The sequence below is a fragment of the Anomaloglossus baeobatrachus genome, chromosome 2 (genome assembly GCF_048569485.1).
Source record: "Anomaloglossus baeobatrachus isolate aAnoBae1 chromosome 2, aAnoBae1.hap1, whole genome shotgun sequence".
Taxonomy (NCBI): Eukaryota; Metazoa; Chordata; class Amphibia; order Anura; family Aromobatidae; genus Anomaloglossus; species Anomaloglossus baeobatrachus.
In genome coordinates this window covers 140,357,198-140,378,319 of record NC_134354.1, presented here as the reverse complement: position 1 = coordinate 140,378,319, position 21,122 = coordinate 140,357,198, and the positions used below count along the sequence as shown (strand labels likewise).

Sequence of the window (21,122 nt, the reverse complement as noted above, 5' to 3'; positions counted from 1 at the left end):
CGTACACACTGTGCAGACACTGCAGCTCCCGCTATCCCCGTACACACTGTGCAGACACTGCTGCTCCCGCTATCCCCGTACACACTGTGCAGACACTGCTGCTCCAGCTATCCCCGTACACACTGTGCGGACACTGCAGCTCCCGCTATCCCCGTATACACACTGTGCAGACACTGCAGCTCCAGCTATCCCCGTACACACTGTGACTGCAGCTCCCGCTATCCCTGTACACACTGTGCAGACACTGCAGTTCCCGCTATCCCCGTACACACTGTGCAGACACTGCAGCTCCAGCTATCCCCGTACACACTGTGCAGACACTGCAGCTCCCGCTATCCCCGTACACACTGTGCAGACACTGCAGCTCCCGCTATCCCCGTACACACTGTGCAGACACTGCAGCTCCCGCTATCCCCGTACACACTGTGTAGACACTGCAGCTCCCGCTATCCCCGTACACACTGTGCAGACACTGCAGCTCCAGCTATCCCCGTACACACTGTGCGGACACTGCTGCTCCCGCTATCCCCGTACACACTGTGCAGACACTGCAGCTCCAGCTCTCCCCGTACACACTGTGCGGACACTGCTGCTCCCGCTATCCCCGTACACACTGTGCGGACACTGCAGCTCCCGCTATCCCCGTACACACTGTGCAGACACTGCAGCTCCCGCTATCCCCGTACACACTGTGCAGACACTGCAGCTCCCGCTATCCCTGTACACACTGTGCAGACACTGCTGCTCCCGCTATCCCCGTACACACTGTGCAGACACTGCTGCTCCCGCTATCCCCGTACACACTGTGCGGACACTGCAGCTCCAGCTATCCCCATACACACTGTGCGGACACTGCAGCTCCCGCTATCCCCGTACACACTGTGCGGACACTGCTGCTCCCGCTATCCCTGTACACACTGTGCAGACACTGCTGCTCCCGCTATCCCCGTACACACTGTGACTGCAGCTCCCGCTATCCCTGTACACACTGTGCAGACACTGCAGTTCCCGCTATCCCCGTACACACTGTGCAGACACTGCAGCTCCAGCTATCCCCGTACACACTGTGCAGACACTGCTGCTCCCGCTATCCCCGTACACACTGTGCAGACACTGCTGCTCCCGGTATCCCCGTACACACTGTGCAGACACTGCTGCTCCCGCTATCCCCGTACACACTGTGCAGACACTGCTGCTCCCGCTATCCCCGTACACACTGTGCGGACACTGCAGCTCCAGCTATCCCCGTACACACTGTGCGGACACTGCAGCTCCCGCTATCCCCGTACACACTGTGCGGACACTGCTGCTCCCGCTATCCCCGTACACACTGTGCAGACACTGCAGCTCCAGCTATCCCCGTACACACTGTGCAGACACTGCAGCTCCAGCTATCCCCGTACACACTGTGCAGACACTGCAGCTCCCGCTATCCCCGTACACACTGTGCAGACACTGCAGCTCCGCTATCCCCGTACACACTGTGCAGACACTGCAGCTCCCGCTATCCCCGTACACACTGTGCAGACACTGCAGCTCCCGCTATCCCCGTACACACTGTGCAGACACTGCTGCTCCCGCTATCCCCGTACACACTGTGCAGACACTGCTGCTCCCGCTATCCCCGTACACACTGTGCAGACACTGCTGCTCCCGCTATCCCCGTACACACTGTGCAGACACTGCTGCTCCAGCTATCCCCGTACACACTGTGCAGACACTGCTGCTCCCGCTATCCCCGTACACACTGTGCAGACACTGCAGCTCCCGCTGTCCCCGTACACACTGTGCAGACACTGCAGCTCCCGCTATCCCCGTACACACTGTGCAGACACTGCTGCTCCCGCTGTCCTCGTACACACTGTGCGAACACTGCAGCTCCCGCTATCCCCGTGCACACTGTGCGGACACTGCAGCTCCAGCTATCCCCGTACACACTGTGCAGACACTGCTGCTCCCGCTGTCCCCGTACACACTGTGCAGACACTGCAGCTCCCGCTATCCCCGTACACACTGTGCAGACACTGCTGCTCCCGCTGTCCCCGTACACACTGTGCAGACACTGCTGCTCCCGCTATCCCCGTACACACTGTGCAGATACTGCAGCTCCCGCTATCCCCGTACACACTGTGCAGACACTGCAGCTCCCGCTGTCCCCGTACACACTGTGCAGATACTGCAGCTCCCGCTATCCCCGTACACACTGTGCAGACACTGCAGCTCCCGCTGTCCCCGTACACACTGTGCAGATACTGCAGCTCCCGCTATCCCCGTACACACTGTGCAGACACTGCAGCTCCAGCTATCCCCGTACACACTGTGCAGACACTGCAGCTCCCGCTGTCCCCGTACACACTGTGCAGACACTGCAGCTCCCGCTGTCCCCGTACACACTGTGCAGACACTGCAGCTCCCGCTGTCCCCGTACACACTGTGCAGACACTGCAGCTCCCGCTATCCCCGTACACACTGTGCAGACACTGCAGCTCCAGCTATCCCCGTACACACTGTGCAGACACTGCAGCTCCCGCTGTCCCCGTACACACTGTGCAGACACTGCAGCTCCCGCTATCCCCGTACACACTGTGCAGACACTGCAGCTCCCGCTATCCCCGTACACACTGTGCAGACACTGCAGCTCCCGCTATCCCCGTACACACTGTGACTGCAGCTCCCGCTGTCCCCGTACACACTGTGCAGACACTGCTGCTCCCACTATCCCCGTACACACTGTGCAGACACTGCAGCTCCCGCTATCCCCGTACACACTGTGCAGACACTGCAGCTCCCGCTATCCCCGTACACACTGTGCAGACACTGCTGCTCCCGCTGTCCCCGTACACACTGTGCAGATACTGCTGCTCCCGCTGTCCCCGTACACACTGTGCAGACACTGCAGCTCCCGCTATCCCCGTACACACTCTGCAGACACTGCAGCTCCCGCTATCCCCGTACACACTGTGCAGACACTGCAGCTCCCGCTATCCCCGTACACACTGTGCAGACACTGCAGCTCCCGCTATCCCCGTACACACTGTGCAGACACTGCAGCTCCAGCTATCCCCGTACACACTGTGCAGACACTGCTGCTCCCGCTATCCCCGTACACACTGTGCAGACACTGCAGCTCCCGCTATCCCCGTACACACTGTGCAGACACTGCTGCTCCCGCTATCCCCGTACACACTGTGCAGACACTGCAGCTCCCGCTATCCCCGTACACACTGTGCAGACACTGCTGCTCCCGCTATCCCCGTACACACTGTGCAGACACTGCAGCTCCCGCTATCCCCGTACACACTGTGCGGACACTGCAGCTCCCGCTATCCCCGTACACACTGTGCGGACACTGCAGCTCCCGCTATCCCCGTACACACTGTGCGGACACTGCAGCTCCCGCTATCCCCGTACACACTGTGCGGACACTGCAGCTCCCGCTATCCCCGTACACACTGTGCAGACACTGCTGCTCCCGCTGTCCCCGTACACACTGTGCAGATACTGCTGCTCCCGCTGTCCCCGTACACACTGTGCAGACACTGCTGCTCCCGCTATCCCCGTACACACTGTGCAGACACTGCTGCTCCCGCTGTCCCCGTACACACTGTGCAGACACTGCTGCTCCCGCTGTCCCTGTACACACTGTGCAGACACTGCTGCTCCCGCTATCCCCGTACACACTGTGCGGACACTGCAGCTCCAGCTATCCCGTACACACTGTGCAGACACTGCTGCTCCCGCTGTCCCCGTACACACTGTGCAGACACTGCAGCTCCAGCTATCCCCGTACACACTGTGCAGACACTGCAGCTCCCGCTGTCCCCGTACACACTGTGCGGACACTGCAGCTCCCGCTGTCCCCGTACACACTGTGCAGACACTGCAGCTCCCGCTATCCCCGTACACACTGTGCAGACACTGCTGCTCCCGCTGTCCCCGTACACACTGTGCAGACACTGCTGCTCCCGCTGTCCCTGTACACACTGTGCAGACACTGCTGCTCCCGCTATCCCCGTACACACTGTGCGGACACTGCAGCTCCAGCTATCCCGTACACACTGTGCAGACACTGCTGCTCCCGCTATCCCCGTACACACTGTGCAGACACTGCAGCTCCCGCTGTCCCCGTACACACTGTGCAGACACTGCAGCTCCCGCTGTCCCCGTACACACTGTGCGGACACTGCAGCTCCCGCTGTCCCCGTACACACTGTGCAGACACTGCAGCTCCCGCTATCCCCGTACACACTGTGCAGACACTGCAGCTCCCGCTATCCCCGTACACACTGTGCAGACACTGCAGCTCCCGCTATCCCCGTACACACTGTGTAGACACTGCAGCTCCCGCTATCCCCGTACACACTGTGTAGACACTGCAGCTCCTCTATTCCTGTACACACTGTGCGGACACTGCTGCTCCCGCTATCCCCGTACACACTGTGCAGACACTGCAGCTCCTCTATCCCTGTACACACTGTGCAGACACTGCAGCTCCCGCTATCCCCGTACACACTGTGCAGACACTGCAGCTCCCGCTATCCCCGTACACACTGTGTAGACACTGCAGCTCCCGCTATCCCCGTACACACTGTGTAGACACTGCAGCTCCTCTATTCCTGTACACACTGTGCGGACACTGCTGCTCCCGCTATCCCCGTACACACTGTGCAGACACTGCAGCTCCTCTATTCCTGTACACACTGTGCGGACACTGCAGCTCCCGCTGTCCCTGTACACACTGTGCGGACACTGCTGCTCCCGCTGTCCCTGTACACACTGTGCGGACACTGCAGCTCCCGCTGTCCCTGTACACACTGTGCGGACACTGCTGCTCCCGCTGTCCCTGTACACACTGTGCAGACACTGCAGCTCCCGCTGTCCCCGTACACACTGTGCGGACACTGCAGCTCCCGCTATCCCTGTACACACTGTGCAGACACTGCAGCTCCCGCTATCCCCGTACACACTGTGCAGATACTGCAGCTCCCGCTGTCCCCGTACACACTGTGCGGACACTGCAGCTCCCGCTATCCCTGTACACACTGTGCAGACACTGCTGCTCCCGCTATCCCCGTACACACTGTGCAGATACTGCAGCTCCCGCTATCCCCGTACACACTGTGCAGATACTGCAGCTCCCGCTATCCCCGTACACACTGTGCAGACACTGCAGCTCCCGCTATCCCCGTACACACTGTGCAGACACTGCAGCTCCCGCTATCTCCGTACACACTGTGCAGACACTGCTGCTCCCGCTGTCCCCGTACACACTGTGCAGACACTGCAGCTCCCGCTATCCCCGTACACACTGTGCAGACACTGCTGCTCCCGCTGTCGGGGCTGTGGCTGTGACTGGAGCGGAAGAGGTTACAGTACAGATAGCTCTGCGCCGTCTGCGAAACGCGATGGAAACCTTTCAAGTGCGCATGCGTACACCTAATCTTTGTTGTATTGTCGCCGTCATGGAGGGAGTGCGCATGCGCTGTGCACCGGCAATGACAAGTGTAGATAAACCGGCTAGGAGAGGAAGCTGCTGCAGTGCACCCAGCCTGCCGGCCAGAGCACAGACACTGCATGCAGATTCCAGACACCGCAGGAATAAAGCACAGGAGAAGATTATCACTGCATATTCTGGATCAGCACCACGTCTGTGCAAGGTGCCATCCTAGACCTTGCCTGTGTAGGGACAGCGGCTGGGGCTTTCTTATGAGCAGCCTGAAGAATCAGCAGATCACTGGGAGGAGATACTGTGATCAGCAGAGGGATCTGTAGCAAGAATGATCAGATACCAGTCTGCCATGGGATCTCACTGACCAGCACCGACCGACTGCCCGGATACTAACCACCCTACTGTGGTATTATCGCCCGATCTGATCGCATCATCCAGACTTTTACAATTGTGTTCATATCCAGCAACATGTCAGCGGTTTGCTACCTACTGACCACCCTGGGGGGTTATCTGCTCACATCAATCCTGCTCCTGAAATTCCCCAACCTCCTCCATAAGAAGAAGCAGCAGAGGTTCCGCTGCAGACACATCTCCCACCGGGGAGGTAAGGCACCCACTGCCAGGGCATGAGTGGGCACAGGGGGCTTCTGGGGGGGGGGGGCTCTATCTACTGTTATTTTATATGACCTTGAGAAGTGATCAGAAATAATCTATTACTAAATAATGGCCAGAATATAAGATATAGTCCTAAAGAAACCCCAAACAATAAACTCCCCAATACCTGATCATTCCTATATAGCAATAAGAAAAGACTGGTGTGAACCCTGAAGATTCCCCTCTGCCCCTCACTTAAGAAATCAATCATCTTAAATGTAGATTATGCCATTTTCATTTATAGTTTCTATACCCGAATTGTTTATCATCCGACAGAAACCTATTCTATCTGTCATGAACAGGTATCATATTTGGTCTGAAGTAGTCTAAAACTAACCTCCCCTCTCCTCCCTGCTGTACACTGCAGCTCTGCTTATTAAAGTGGAGGTCAGCGCCTTAATAATAACCCCAAACTGCAGAATAGTGTAAAAAAATATATTACACTCTATACTAAGGTGCTCACTTTCATCCGTGTTCCTCGCCGGTCTACCAACCTATATAATGTCATGTGAGTTCAAGAAGAATGTTATATGACAGAAACGTTGACATTGTTGCTGCTGATTGGCTGCAGCAGTCACATGACATTATTTACAGCAGAGACCGCCGAGTAACACAGGTCTGGGAGAGGAGCATCAGCGCCATTCTGGGAAATAAGTATATATTTTTTACTTTATTCGGCCCCCTGAGGTTATTGATAAGGGGTTGTCAGTAGTAGACAATCCCTTTAAATTTAACTTTTTTTTTTCTATGCACTGGCCCAAGGGACTTGATGCTCAGAGAGCGGATTTCCTTTATGGAAAATATATATTGTGGGAATAAACTATAAGCAACTAAGATGGTAAATGAACTGACGATCTGCAATGGAGTAATATTATGGCTCTATACATACAAAATAATCCATAGAAGTCTATGGGGTCCTACGATACCTATGTGTGCATTATTGCAGAATCCGTCAGAAATGACCGGTCCGGCATGCTTCATCGGATGCTCTTTAGTCAGGTATTCTCGCCTCTCGGCATTGCTTCTAGGGGAGCGGAGGCAGCAATCTGCAGCACATGGAGTGTACATGATGCCTAACTAGACCTCCTCTGACCTCTACATGAAGGTGGTCTTAATAATCTGTTTTATTTTATACATTTCTCTCACATTGATCATAGCTTTATATACAATCATTCGTGATCAGTCGGTGCTACAGTATATGTGAGCGATCTTTATTGTACTGTTGTCCTTCCTATTTTTTTGACGCTGCGTTTTTGTGGCAAAAACCGCACAAAAACGCACCCGCGGCAAAAAACCGCGGCAAAAAACGCACGCGTTTTGCCGCGATTTGGTGCGTTTTTTTGCTGCGTTTTGTTGCGTTTTTGCTCACTGCGTCTTTATGCGTTTTTTATCAGTGAACAAAAAAAAAAGGTCTGATGTCATTTCCTTCTTCAATGTGTTCTTCATTCTCCACTAGTGTATGCAGAAGAGCAGACAGCTGCAGAACTACAAGGCTCAGCATGCTCCATCCAGGACTGTATGCTTGAGGGAGAGTCAGGGGGAGCAGACCTACAAGGCTCAGCATCCTCCATCCAATAGTGTATGCAGGAGAGCAGACAGCAGCTGTCGAACTACAAGGCTCAGCATCCTCCATCCAATAGTGTATGCAGGAGAGCAGACAGCAGCTGTCGAACTACAAGGCTCAGCATCCTCCATCCAATAGTGTATGCAGGAGAGCAGACAGCAGCTGTCGAACTACAAGGCTCAGCATCCTCCTTCCAGGACTGTATGCAGGATTTCTTTGCCCCCCCCCCCCAAACAAAAAAAATGACGGGGGCTTCGCCATACTTTTGTATGCTAGCCGGGTACAGCAGGCAGGTACGGGCTGCCCCCAACCCCCAGCTGCCTATTTGTACCCGGCTGGGAACCAAAAATATAGGGAAGCCCTTTTTTTTTTTTAATTATTTCATGAATTTCATGAAATAATTTAAAAAAAAAAAATGACGTGAGCTTCGCCCAATTTTTGAGTCCAGCCGGGTACAACTAGGCAGCTGGGATTGTAATCCACAGTGCAGGGCAGGGCTGTGGAGTCGGAGTCGGAGTCGTGGAGTCGGAGTCGGAGCTCATTTTGGTGGAGTCGGAGTCGGTATAAAATGCACCGACTCCGACTCCTAAAATATATAATAAATTGGGGACAGGAGTGCAATGCAGAATGTGCTGAATATTTTACTAAATAATAACATTTAGTATAATGCTTATATTTAAGTGAAAAATTTATTGTAGTACAATGTGAACATCAGACATTTAATTGTTTTTATGATACAATAATCAAGATATTTGGATAGAACATAAAATATTTATTGGAATACAACTTTAGAACACAAAAAACTAATAAATTTTAAATATGTAATATATATATATATATATATATATATATATATATATATATATATATATATATATATATATATATATATATGTGTATATATATGTATATATATATACAGTGTATATACACACAAGATATATATGTAATCTACTGTATATTACATAGTGTATTACATATTTACAATTTATTACAGTTTTTTGTGTTCTAAAGTTGTATTCCAATAAATATATTTTATGTTCTATCCAAATATCTTGATTATTGTATCATAAAAATTATTAAATGTCTGATGTTCACATACACATATTCATGTACTACAATAAATTTTTCACCTAACTATAAGCAATATATGTAGGAGTCGGAGTCGGAGCCGGAGTCGGAGTCGGAGCCGGAGTCGGAGTCGGTGCAAGAGAATTTGAGGAGTCGGAGTCGGAGTCGGAGTCGAAGGTTTGGCTTACCGACTCCACAGCCCTGGTGCAGGGTGCCCATGCTTTCTGGGCTGTGAATTGCAGTCCCGCAGCCACCCCAGAAAATGGCGCTTTCATAGAAGCGCCATCTTCTGGCGCTGTATCCAACTCTTCCAGCTGCCCTGATGCCGGGTGGCTCGCTGGGTAATAATGGGGTTAGGTCTAGCTGTATAGCTGGCCCTAAGCCCGAAATTCATGGTGTCACGCCAATATTAGACATGGCCACCATGAATTTCTAGTAAAGATAAAAAAAAAACCACAACACACAGAAAAATATTTTTATTAGAAATAAAACACAACACAATTAGTGACTCCATCTTTATTGAAATAAAGAACCCCCCTCCGCAGTAATCCTGGGTCAAGGGTCCCGCGCCGTCCAATCCGGATCCAATATCATCTGATTGGTTTGCTGGAAGGCAAAGCGATAAGATGATGTGTCAGGTTCTAGGGGCTGAATCACATCACACAGCAGCTGATTGTATAAAAGCCGATTATACAATCAGCTGATGCATCGGTGCAAAAAAAAATACTCACTTATGTGCTGATTACCGGCAGCTCCTGGAGCGGAGTCTGATCCCGTCCGATCGCTGCAGCAGCTGCCGGTAATCAGGGATGAAGTCTCCTGACGCATCCGCTGATAGGTGAAGCCGGCCGGGCGCTGGCGTCAGCGTCACCCCGAGACTTACGATCACTTGATGCGTCAGGTGACTGCATCAGGTGATCCATCGCCAGGTCCTGCATCTATCGTACTGCCCGGGGAGACTGCACACACCCGGAGCGGCGATACCGTGAGAGGAGCTGGGAGCGGGCATGGCACCGGGAGTCTGCAGACAGGTGAGTATAACTTTTTTTTTTTTTTTCTACTGTTCACTTTTGTTTTCGCAGCCGCTTCCACCTCCCGCCCAGACATGGCGCCGCACGGCAGCATACATGCATAGGACTGGAGGTGGACGCAGCGGTGACGGTACCGGGAGGATTCACGCTTCTGTGTTTACTGACAGAAGGAATCCTCTTCCTGTACATGTCACTTTACTACCCACCTCCTGCGTTTATAGCTGCGTTTTTGGTCTTAGAAACGCACCAAAACGCAGCTATTTGCGTTTCTCATTGCGTCTTTCAACATCCCATTACACTCAATGGATGAAAACCGCAGTGAAAAACGCGGGAATAATTGACATGCTGCGTTTTTGTGGCACCACAAAAACGCAGCTGAAAAAAAACCGCTGTGTGCAGACAGCAAAAATGAAAAGTCATAGACTTTGCTGGGGAAGCAAAGTCATGCAGTTTTCTGAGCAAAAAAGCACCCGAAAACAGCGCAAAAACGCCGCGAAAAACGCACTGTGTGAACTTACCCTTATGTATTTGTATTATTACTGATTAACAATGTGGCGTACAGTACACTAGATTTGGATTGCTGGATTTATGACCGGGGGAGGGGGTTATAATTGTATTATGGGGTGTCGCTTTTCAAGTGCAATAAGGCGTTACGTACTGTATGCATCCCAATGTGAGCACCTGCCGTCCTCCATTAGCCAGGAGACCCGCACATCAAATTGTCATTTAGGCACTTGATCTCCTTATTCACTAAAAGGGCAGCTGCAATGTGCTGCTCAATAGGCGACACTATGGTCTGGAGCACAGCTGCAGAGCGCAGCATACAAGATATGCCAAGCACAACATGGCACCTATGTGACCGCCTCTGTGCTCCACACACACAACTAAACATGTGGGATTGCTTTTCTGAATTTACCAGTTTATTCACCGTAATAGAAGTACATCCCAAGAGCTGACTTTTAAAGGGAACCTGTAATTTAAAAAACGCTATTAACCTGCAGATATGGGGTTAATCTGCAAGTTAATAGTGCTCTGACACTGCCGTCGCACTTGAGAGCCCAACTACCGGGATGAAATTAACCTTATTCCTCCTGACAGCCTCTGGCTTCAGTCATTGCTTTCTGCATAGTAAGTGGCGGCTGTAACTACTGCTGCACTGACTGACAGCCGGCTCTGTACTAATACAACACTGACCCAACTGTCAGTCAGTGCCGGGTCGTTTGTACAGCCGGCGCTCACTGGTGCATATAGCGGTGACTGAAACCACACCAGCCATTCCTCTATGACTGGAAGCCCAAGGTTGCTGGGAGTAATAAAGTTCTTTTCTTCCCGGCAGTGGGACTCTCAATGCAGTGGCAAAACAGTGTCAGAACACTATTATCCTACAGATATGGGGTTAATCTGCAGGTTAATAGTGTTCTGATGCCGTGCGGACTGGACGCCGAGAGCCCCGCTGCCAGGAAGAAATTAATTCTATTCCTCGTGGCAGCCTCTGGCTTTCAGTATAAAAAACAGGCCTTCAGTCATTACTTTATGCGTAGACAGTGGTGCCCGTAACCACGTTCGGCACTGACTGTCAGCTGACTCTGTACAGATGCAATGCTGAGCCAGCTGTCAGTCAGTGATGGGTTGTGGTTACTGTGCACAGAGCGGTGACTAAGGCTGCTTTCACACATCCTTTTTTTGCTGAGCGGCACAATACGGCGCTTTGCAGAAAAAACACAACCGGGTTTTTTTGCCGCTGGTTGCGTTTTTTCCGCAAAGACTTGCATTAACGCGTCCCTTTTTTGCCGGATGTGGCATATTTATCCCATGCGGCGGCCGGATGGAACGTTGCCTGTCACATTTTTTTGTGCGCGATTTACAATGCAAGCCTATGGCTGCCGGATGCGGTTTTTTGAACTGCGCATGCTCAGTATCGAGCCGCATCCGTCAAAAAACGGATGGGCCACATGGAAAAACTTATGCAACGGATCTGTTTTTTTCCGCCGCATCCGTTGCATAGGTTTTTGAGCCGGATTGTGCCTGATGCAAAAAAACTGATGTGTGAAAGGAGCCTAATACCGCGCCGGCCTCGTCTCTATGGCTGAAAGCCTGTGACTGCCAGAAGGAATACAGATCATGTCCTCCCGGCAGTGGGGCTCTCAGTGCGGCAGCCAAACGGCATAAGAACATAATTAACCTGCAGATTAACCCAGTTTAATAGCATTTTTTTACTTGTCAATTTCCCTTTAAATAAACATTTCTATGATGTAATAAAAGGAATATTTCACATCAGTTTTGAATATAATCGTGCTGGGATAGGGTGCAGCCAAATTGTCAATAGGTATATGCCTGATAATAGATTTGGCGCATCTTTGGGATGTCCGTGTGCTACAAAATGAGATTTCTGCTGTATTACATCAATATCTCACATAAATTGTAGCAGATCTGGAATGTCGTGGATCGCCATCCCCCTTCACTAACTTTTTAGAAAAGTGCCGATGCCAACACAAAATATTAAACATACTTTTATACAAGATCACCCGCTACTCCCCACTGGTTAAGTCGTACCTCCCAACCGTCCCGGATACAGCGGGACAGTCCCTCTTCTGAGCCTTTGATCCCGGGTCCCGCCCGTGAGGCTGTTTATCCCGGGCTCCACCCACCCACTGTAGCCCCGCCTCGCTGTTTCTCCCTTCTATTCATTACAGAGCCGACCGCGCACCTACTCCTGTGACTGCTGCTGAGGTATGAATCACCCCCTGCAGCAGAGCGATCCCCCTGCAGCAGAGCGACCCCCCCTCCCCCAGAGCCGACCCCCCCCAGTCCTGGAGCCTGCGTTTCTCTGCAGCTGTTCTCTGACTCCCCCTGTGCGGCTTCTCACTGCTGCAGATACACGGGGAGTCAGGAAGCTGAGGAGACCGTGCAATCAGCACTTCTCTCTCCTGCAGATAGCACTGGCCAGTAATAACCTATGCAGAGTGACATCTGCAGGCTTCTATTAGCTTACCGATCAGTGGTCTCCTGCCTGTAGAGCTGCTGGGTCCTAGCTTCCCAACAACTTCAGCTCTGCTTTATCCTGGCTCCCCTACCAGTTAAAGGGAACATGTCAGCAGAAATTTCACAATAAAAGTAATAGATTCCCCTCTGCAGCTCCTGGGCTGCTTCTAGAAAGGTTCCTGTTGCTATTGTGCCCCCTTTGAGACCTACAAAAATACTTTATGAAGTCTTACCTTTTTGTATGCAAATGTGTTTTTATGGTCACGGGGGCGGGCTGTCTGGCGTCCGTTATTCCCCCTCCTGCCGCTTTACGCAGTCCCCCATTGCTCATTTACATACACAAGAACGCCTTCCTCATGTAACTGTCCTCCCGAAGATTTGCGCATGTGAACGCTTTTTCAGGTGATTGCGCAGGCACGAGATTATGGGCGGCGCTGTGATTGTCATCAACAGCGTTAACCAAGTACCCGCCCATAATCTCGTGCCCGCACTTTTCCCTCTGACTCCACCGTTATGCGCAAGTGCTGGCCATATGAACCATGTTACCTATTACCGCTTGCACGAGATTATGGGCGGGTACTTGGATGACTTTGCTGATGACAATCACAGCGCCGCCCATAATCTCGCGCCCACGGTAATAGGTAACATGGTTCATATGGACAGTGCTTGCGCATAACGGTGGAGGCAGAGTGAGAAGCGCGGGCACGAGATTATGGGCAGGTACTTGGATGACGCTGCTGATGACAATCACAGCGCCGCCCATAATCTCGCGCCCATGGTAATAGGTAACATGGTTCATATGGACAGTGCTTGCGCATAACAGTGGAGGCAGAGTGAGAAGCGCGGGCACAAGATTATGGGCAGGTACTTGGATGACGCTGCTGATGACAATCACAGCGCCGCCCATAATCTCACGCCTGCGCAATCACCTCAAAAGCGTTCACACTTTGCACAGTGCTCAGTCCCGCGAGAGTGGCACTGGGCATGCACAAAACTTCAGGAGGACAGTTACATGAGGAAGGCGTCCTCATGTATGGAAATGAGCAATGGGGGACGGCGTACAGCGGCAGGAGGGGGAATAACGGACGCCAGGCAGCCCGCCCCCGTGACCATAAAAACAGATTTGCATACAAAAAGGTAAGACTTCATAAAGTATTTTTTTAGGTCTCAAAGTGGGCACAATAACAACAGGAACCTTTCCAGAATGCAGCCCAGGAGCTGCAGAGGGGAATCTTTTATTTTTTTTGCTAAATTTCTGGTGACAGTTTCCCTTTAAAGGGAACCTATCAGGTGCAATCTGCACTCAGAGCCAGGAGCAGTTCTGGGTGTATATTGCTAATCCCTCCCTAACTGTCCCTGTATACACTAGCATAGATAAAGGCATCTATAGAAAAAGTATTTTTAAAGAGCTTATATCTTATGCTAATTAGCGCGGGGACTAGTCCCAAGGGCGTTACTTCACTTGGCTAGTCGGCTCACATAGCGTATTAGTACTCACACAGGGGCGTAATAACATGCTAACATGCTATGCGAGCCGACTAGCCAAGTGAAGTAACGCCCTTCGGACTAGTCCCCGCGCTCATTAGCATAAGATATAAGATCTTTAAAAATATTTGTTCTTGATCTCTTTATCTATGCTAGTGTATACAGGGACGGTTAGGCAGGGATTAGCAATATGTGCCCAGAACTGCTCCTGGCTCTGAGTGCATATTGCACCTGACAGGTTCACTTTAAAGGGAACCTGTCACCAGATTTGGGGCCTATAAGCTGCGGCCACCACCAGCGGGATCTTATGTACACATTCTAACATGCTGCATACCTCCCAACCGTCCCGGATACAGCGGGACTTTCACGCTTTACGTTGTTTGTCCCGTTGCCACGGGCGGGACGGCCGGCTCCCGGGCTCCGCCCACCCACTCTCTCTCCGCCTCCCTGCTTTTCCCTCCTACCATCCTAGTAGACGTGGCATAGAGAGGAGCGCTGCCTGTGCTGCTGCTGGTACAGTAAACTAATCTCCCCAGCGCTGATTTCCCTCCCTCCCCCCTCACCCCCGGCCGGAGCCTGTCTGTGCGGTCGGCCGGCCGCCTGTCTGTGCGGTCGGCCGGCCGCCTGTCTGTGCGGTCGGCCGGCCGCCTGTCTGTGCGGTCGGCCGGCCGCCTGTCTGTGCGGTCGGCCGGCCGCCTGTCTGTGCGGTCGGCCGGCCGCCTGTCTGTGCGGTCGGCCGGCCGCCTGTCTGTGCGGTCGGCCGGCCGCCTGTCTGTGCGGTCGGCCCGCCACCTGTCTGTGCGGGCGCCCCCCTGCCGCCTGTCTGTGCGGGCGCCACCCGCCGCCTGTCTGTCCGGCCTCCCCCCGCCGCCTGTCTGTGCGGGCGCCCCCCTGCCGCCTGTCTGTGCGGGCGCCCCCCCTGCCGCCTGTCTGTGCGGGCGCCCCCCTGCCGCCTGTCTGTGCGGGCGCCCCCCTGCCGCCTGTCTGTGCGGGCGCCCCCCTGCCGCCTGTCTGTGCGGGCGCCCCCCGCCGCCTGTCTGTGCGGGCGGCCCGCCGCCTCATTGTGCGGGCAGCCGGCCGCCTCTCTGTGCGGGCGGCTGGCCGCCTCTCTGTGCGGGCGGCCCGCCGCCTGTCTGTGAAGGCGACCGGCCGCCTCACTGTGCGGGCGACCGGCCGCCTCACTGTGGCTGCCTGCGTGTCCGTGCTGGAGGCCCGCCGGCTGCCTGCGTGTCCGTGCTGGAGGCCCGCCGGCTGCCTGCGTGTCCGTGCTGGAGGCCCGCCGGCTGCCTGCGTGTCCGTGCTGGAGGCCCGCCGGCTGCCTGCGTGTCCGTGCTGGAGGCCCGCCGGCTGCCTGCGTGTCCGTGCTGGAGGCCCGCCGGCTGCCTGCGTGTCCGTGCTGGAGGCCCGCCGGCTGCCTGCGTGTCCGTGCTGGAGGCCCGCCGGCTGCCTGCGTGTCCGTGCTGGAGGCCCGCCGGCTGCCTGCGTGTCCGTGCTGGAGGCCCGCCGGCTGCCTGCGTGTCCGTGCTGGAGGCCCGCCGGCTGCCTGCGTGTCCGTGCTGGAGGCCCGCCGGCTGCCTGCGTGTCCGTGCTGGAGGCCCGCCGGCTGCCTGCGTGTCCGTGCTGGAGGCCCGCCGGCTGCCTGCGTGTCCGTGCTGGAGGCCCGCCGGCTGCCTGCGTGTCCATGCTGGAGGCCCGCCGGCTGCCTGCGTGTCCGTGCTGGAGGCCCGCCGGCTGCCTGCGTGTCCGTGCTGGAGGCCCGCCGGCTGCCTGCGTGTCCGTGCTGGAGGCCCGCCGGCTGCCTGCGTGTCCGTGCTGGAGGCCCGCCGGCTGCCTGCGTGTCCGTGCTGGAGGCCCGCCGGCTGCCTGCGTGTTTGTGCTGAATGGGTGTGGATGGGGAGTGGATATGGGCGTGACTGTGAAATGGGTGTGGTTAGTGGGCGTGGCCTAAAAATTTGCCGCGGCGCGCTACGCGCGCCGCAAACTTTGTCCCTCTTTTCCTTCTTTAAAAGTTGGGAGGTATGGTTAAGTGTCAGTGACCTACTAGTGCCGTGAAGTCTCAAAAATTAGACAGATTGGTTAATTGACTTTCTAAAAAATTGTCAGTCTGATTCAGGTAAATTAGATTGTGATCCCAAAGGGGCCAGGAAAAGAGAATCTTGTCATGTTCCATCGCATGCTGTATTATGGAGGCACCATGTGGCAGCATACAGCGTGCCATCACCTCTATGATATGGAACCTTAGGAAATCCTTTTTTTGGCACTTTAAAGGATATATGCCCTTTGGTAATTGGCGAAAGATCGTTAAGGTTTTATACTTTTTCGGACTATGTGTCATGGATGACTCGAGGCATGAAATAGTGGCTAATCCCGGGCCCGGTCACTTAAACGGACAGGTCTATCCATATACATAAACCCGTCAGGCCAGGGAGAAACCACCATGGCCTGCCTCTGACTAGGCCTCCAAGGCGCCTGATTTTCAGTCAGTATTCTCTGAATTGCTCAGTGCCTTGGAGTAAAAGGTGCTTTACACGCTACGATATCGGTACCGATATCTCTAGCGAGCGTACCCGCCCCTGTCGGTTGTGCGTCACGGGCAAATCGCTGCCCGTGGCGCACAACATCGCTTACACCAGTCACATGGACTTACCTTCCCTGTGACGTCGCTGTGGCCGGCGAACCATCTCCTTTCTAAGGGGCCGGTTCGTGCATTGTCACAGTGACGTCACACGGCAGCCGTCCAATAGAAGCAGAGGGGCGGAGATGAGCGGAACAAACATCCCGCCCACCTCCTTCCTTCCTCATTGCGGGCGGCTGCAGGTACTAGGTTGTTCCTCGTTCCTGCGGTGTCACACATAGCGATTTGTGCTGCCGCAGGAACGACAAACAACCTCACTACTGACCAGACAACGATTTTTGGTAAATGAACGACATATCACAGACCAACGATTTTTGACTCATTTGCGATCGTTTAAGGTCGCTCATAGGTGTTACACGCTGCGATGTCGCTAACGACGCCGGCGGTGCGTCACAAACATCGTTAGCGATGTCGCAGCGTGTAAATGGCCCTTAAGGCTACATGGGCACGCTGTATCTTTTTGTGTTCATAAACTGCAGCCAAACCTGCACCTTGTCAGAGAGAGCCGGGAAATGTCACAAAAAATGCTTGTAATTGTAGGTGCATTTTCCGTGCATTTTTGGTGCGTTTTTCACAACATGCGTTTTTACTGCGTTTTTGTGACAAATGTTGACAAAAACGCAGGAAGAATGAACATTCTGCATTTTTTTTGTCACAAACTTTTGACAAATAAAACGCTGACAAATAAACTGCAATGTGCGCATAGTAATACTGACTTCTCATAGACTTTGCTGGGAAGTCAAATGTCAGAAAGTTCTGACAAAAAACTGCAACAAAAAACGCAACAAAAAAAAGCAGTGTGCGCATGTAGCCTAAAAGATACAAGATTGCAATACCGCACAGTGTCTGATTCCATTATTCGGGCAGGATTCCTTTAAGGGTCTATTCACACGTCAATGTTTGTGTTTACTTTTTTTTATGTCCATCAAGTTAACACATTATATTCTATGGGGCTATTCATGTTTTTTATTGTTGCTGTGGACCGATGGTTCACATGAAATTACATGTTCTGCAGACAGGACTTGGTAATTCAAGTGAATGGGTCAGTGAAAAAAAAAAGAAAAGACTCGTTACTGGAAGAACGTTGGGAAGCCTCCATCCAATTTTATTTGCATACAGGAAAAGTGGATGACGTAGAAATGCAAAATGTCTACAGATGTGTGATTGATGCCAGGTTCGGAAGAACGTCAGCATTTCAGATAGACCCGTGTGTGAAGTGCAGACATGACGCCATTGTCTCCTTGTACTGCGGATGGGTGCAGGGACTGCCTACTATAACACAAGGACTGTCAGCCCTGAATCGGAGAATAGTGCCTGCTACAAGGTCTTCTACAAGATGATGTGAACAAATGCTGGTGTACGGTCATTAATTAATATTGACCATTGTAGGGTCCAATGTGCACACAGACAGCACAATGGCTGAAAACCCAGGCGTTTGACCCAGGATAAGGTTCGGTTCCGTCAGTATGTGGAAAATCGCTCACTTGCACATTTTGTCTTTTAGACAGAAAGCACGCGGATAAAATGCTTAAAGGGAACCCATCATGTCTCTAAACACTAAACCTACAGCTATGGGCTTAATCTGCAGGTTAATAGCATTAAGGCTACTTTACACACTGCGATATCGGTCCCGATATCGCTAGTGTGGGTACCCGCCCCCATCTGTTGCGCGACACGGGCATATCGCTGCCCGTGCCGCACAACATCGCCCAGAGCCGTCACACATACTTACCTGTCCGGCGACGTCGCTGTGACCGGCGAACCGCCTCCTTTCTAAGGGGGAGGTCCGTGCGGCGTCACAGCGACGTCACTGAAACGTCACTGAACCGCCGCCCAATAGCAGCGGAGGGGCGGAGCTGAGCGGGACGTAACATCCCGCCCACCTCCTTCCTTCCGCATAGCGGCCGGGAGGCAGGTAAGGAGAGCTTCCTCGTTCCTGCGGCGTCACACGCAGCGATGTGTGCTGCCGCAGGAACGAGGAACAACTTCGTTACTGCTGCAGTAACGATTTTTGAGAATGGACCCCCGTGTCGCCGATTAGCGATTTTGCACGTTTTTGCAACGATGCAAAATCGCTTATCGGTGTCACACGCAACGGCATCGCTAATGCAGACGGATGTGCGTCACAAATTCCGTGACCCCAACGACTCCGCATTAGCGATGTCGCAGCGTGTAAAGCCCGCTTTACAATGCTATCCGGACGCTGTAGGCTGGGCCATACCATAAGTTTTTGTTGAGTTTTTGACGCTGCATATTTTTGGTGCATTAAAAATGCAGCGTCTTATAGTTTCGCAAAGTGGATGGGCTTTACAGTGTTACTGTTACTTTTTTACACATTGTAAACTGACCTGTGCTGCGTGTTTCCAATCCGCAACATGTAATTTTCTCTTACAATAAAACCGAGCTTTATGCAGCTTTTCCCCATAGCATTGAATTTGAGGCGGAAAATCTGCAGGAAAAAATATGGAAACGCACTTAGGCCCTGTGCGCATGCTGCGGGGTTTTTTTGCCATGTTTTTGCGTGGTTTTTGAGTGCAGCTTTGGTCTCAAAGCTGCATGCAGCGTTCCTTCCCCAGCAAAGTCTATGAGATTTCAGTTTTTCTCTCCACACATTGCAGCTTTTTTTTGGCTGCATGTTTGTGGTGACCGCACAGATGCAGCATGTCACTTCTTTCAGCGTTTTTGAGCCCTTCTAGTCAATAGATTTGAATTAAAAAAACACGGTAAACAAAACGCATTCAAAACGCATATGTTTTTGCCAAAAACGCTGCTTCTTTGTGGTCACCACAAAAATGCAGCATGCGCACATAGCCTAAGGCTATGTGCGCACGTGTGCGCTCTGCACCGCACCGAAAATGTGCGCTTCAGAGCGCAGCTGAAACGCTGCGTTCTGAAGCGCATGGTGCCGGCAGATTCGTGCGCTCTGCATGCTGCCTCTCCCTATAGACAGCATGCAAACCGCACGAAAGAAGTGACATGTCACTTCTTAGAACGCAGCGATTCGGCAAGCAGCCGAATCGCTGCGTTCTAACATGCCACGTGCGCACGTCTCCTGCATAATCTCCATAGATTGTGCAGGGACGCAGGACGCATGCAGTTACGCTGCGGTGCAGAACGCAGCGTAACTGCATGTAATACGCACACGTGCGCACATACCCTAAAACAGCGTTTAACTTGTACACGATTGTATCAATAAAGTTTTGTCACCGTCAAATACCAGAGCATGACATACCAAAAGGAGACAAAAACCACTGCATCAAAAACATTTAAAATGCATGTAAAAAGCACAAGTAACTTTATTTACCTAATAGGTGCAGAAAATCTACAGCATAAATTCACCAAATCCTCATCATGGGACTGTAGCCTTAGGCCGGTGTCACACTTGCCAGTGACTTGAGCGAGAATCGAGTCACATCCCCCGACACGGCCTGCCGCTCTCTAGATAGGAGCATGCAGCTTCATGTAGTTCTAACCAGTTGTACGCTCCTGTCCAGAGAGCGGCAGGCCGTGCCTGGTTAGGCTACTTTCACATACTTTAGCCTGTCCTGGTAGCCATGCTTTCAGTAAGGCCGGTGTAGCACTTGTAAGTGACTATGGCTACTTTCAAACATCCGGTTTTTGCTCTGCGGCACAATACGGCGTTCTTCAGAAAAACCGCAACCATTTTTTTTTATGCCGGTTGCGTTTTTTTTTGCATAGACTTACATTAGTGCCGTATTGTGCCGCAGGGGCTTGCGTTCGGTCCGGTTTTTGCCGCATGCGGCAGATTTAGCCGATGCCGCGGCCGGATAGAACGTTCCCTGCAACGTTTTTTGCTCCGGCAAAAAAAAACGCATCGCGTCGCATCCGGCCACTGCGGCGCATTTTCAATGCATGCCTATGGACGCCGGATGCGGCGCGATGCAGAAAAAACCGCAACCGGTCGCCGCATGCGTTTTTTTCCACTGCGCATGCTCAGTAGCATGCCGCAACCGGAAAAAAACGGACGGGCCGCATGTAAAAACTTATGCAAAGGATGCGGTGTTTTCGCCGTATCCGGTGCATAGGTTTCACAGCCGGATTGAGGCGCACGGCTCAACTGGATGTGTGAAAGTAGCCTAAGTCTATGCAAAAAACCCCGCAACCGGCGTAAAAAAAAAACGGTTGCGGTTTTTCTGCAGAACGCCGTATTGTGCCGCAGAGCAAAAACCGGATGTTTGAAAGTAGCCATAGTCACTTACAAGTGCTACACCGGCCTTACTGAAAGCATGG

General features: G+C 52.6%; 1 protein-coding gene across 1 annotated transcript in view; it reads left to right on the top strand.

Annotated features, from left to right (window-relative positions):
- Nucleotides 1-5,494: 5,494 nt before the first annotated feature.
- GDPD1 (glycerophosphodiester phosphodiesterase domain containing 1) overlaps nucleotides 5,495-21,122 on the top strand; it is a 152,237-nt gene continuing 136,609 nt past the window's right edge. Inside the window, exon 1 of the mRNA XM_075335398.1 lies at nucleotides 5,495-6,053. Within this exon, the coding sequence (XP_075191513.1) occupies nucleotides 5,918-6,053 (136 nt within the window). The 5' untranslated portion in view covers nucleotides 5,495-5,917. The remainder of the gene's footprint in view (nucleotides 6,054-21,122) is intronic.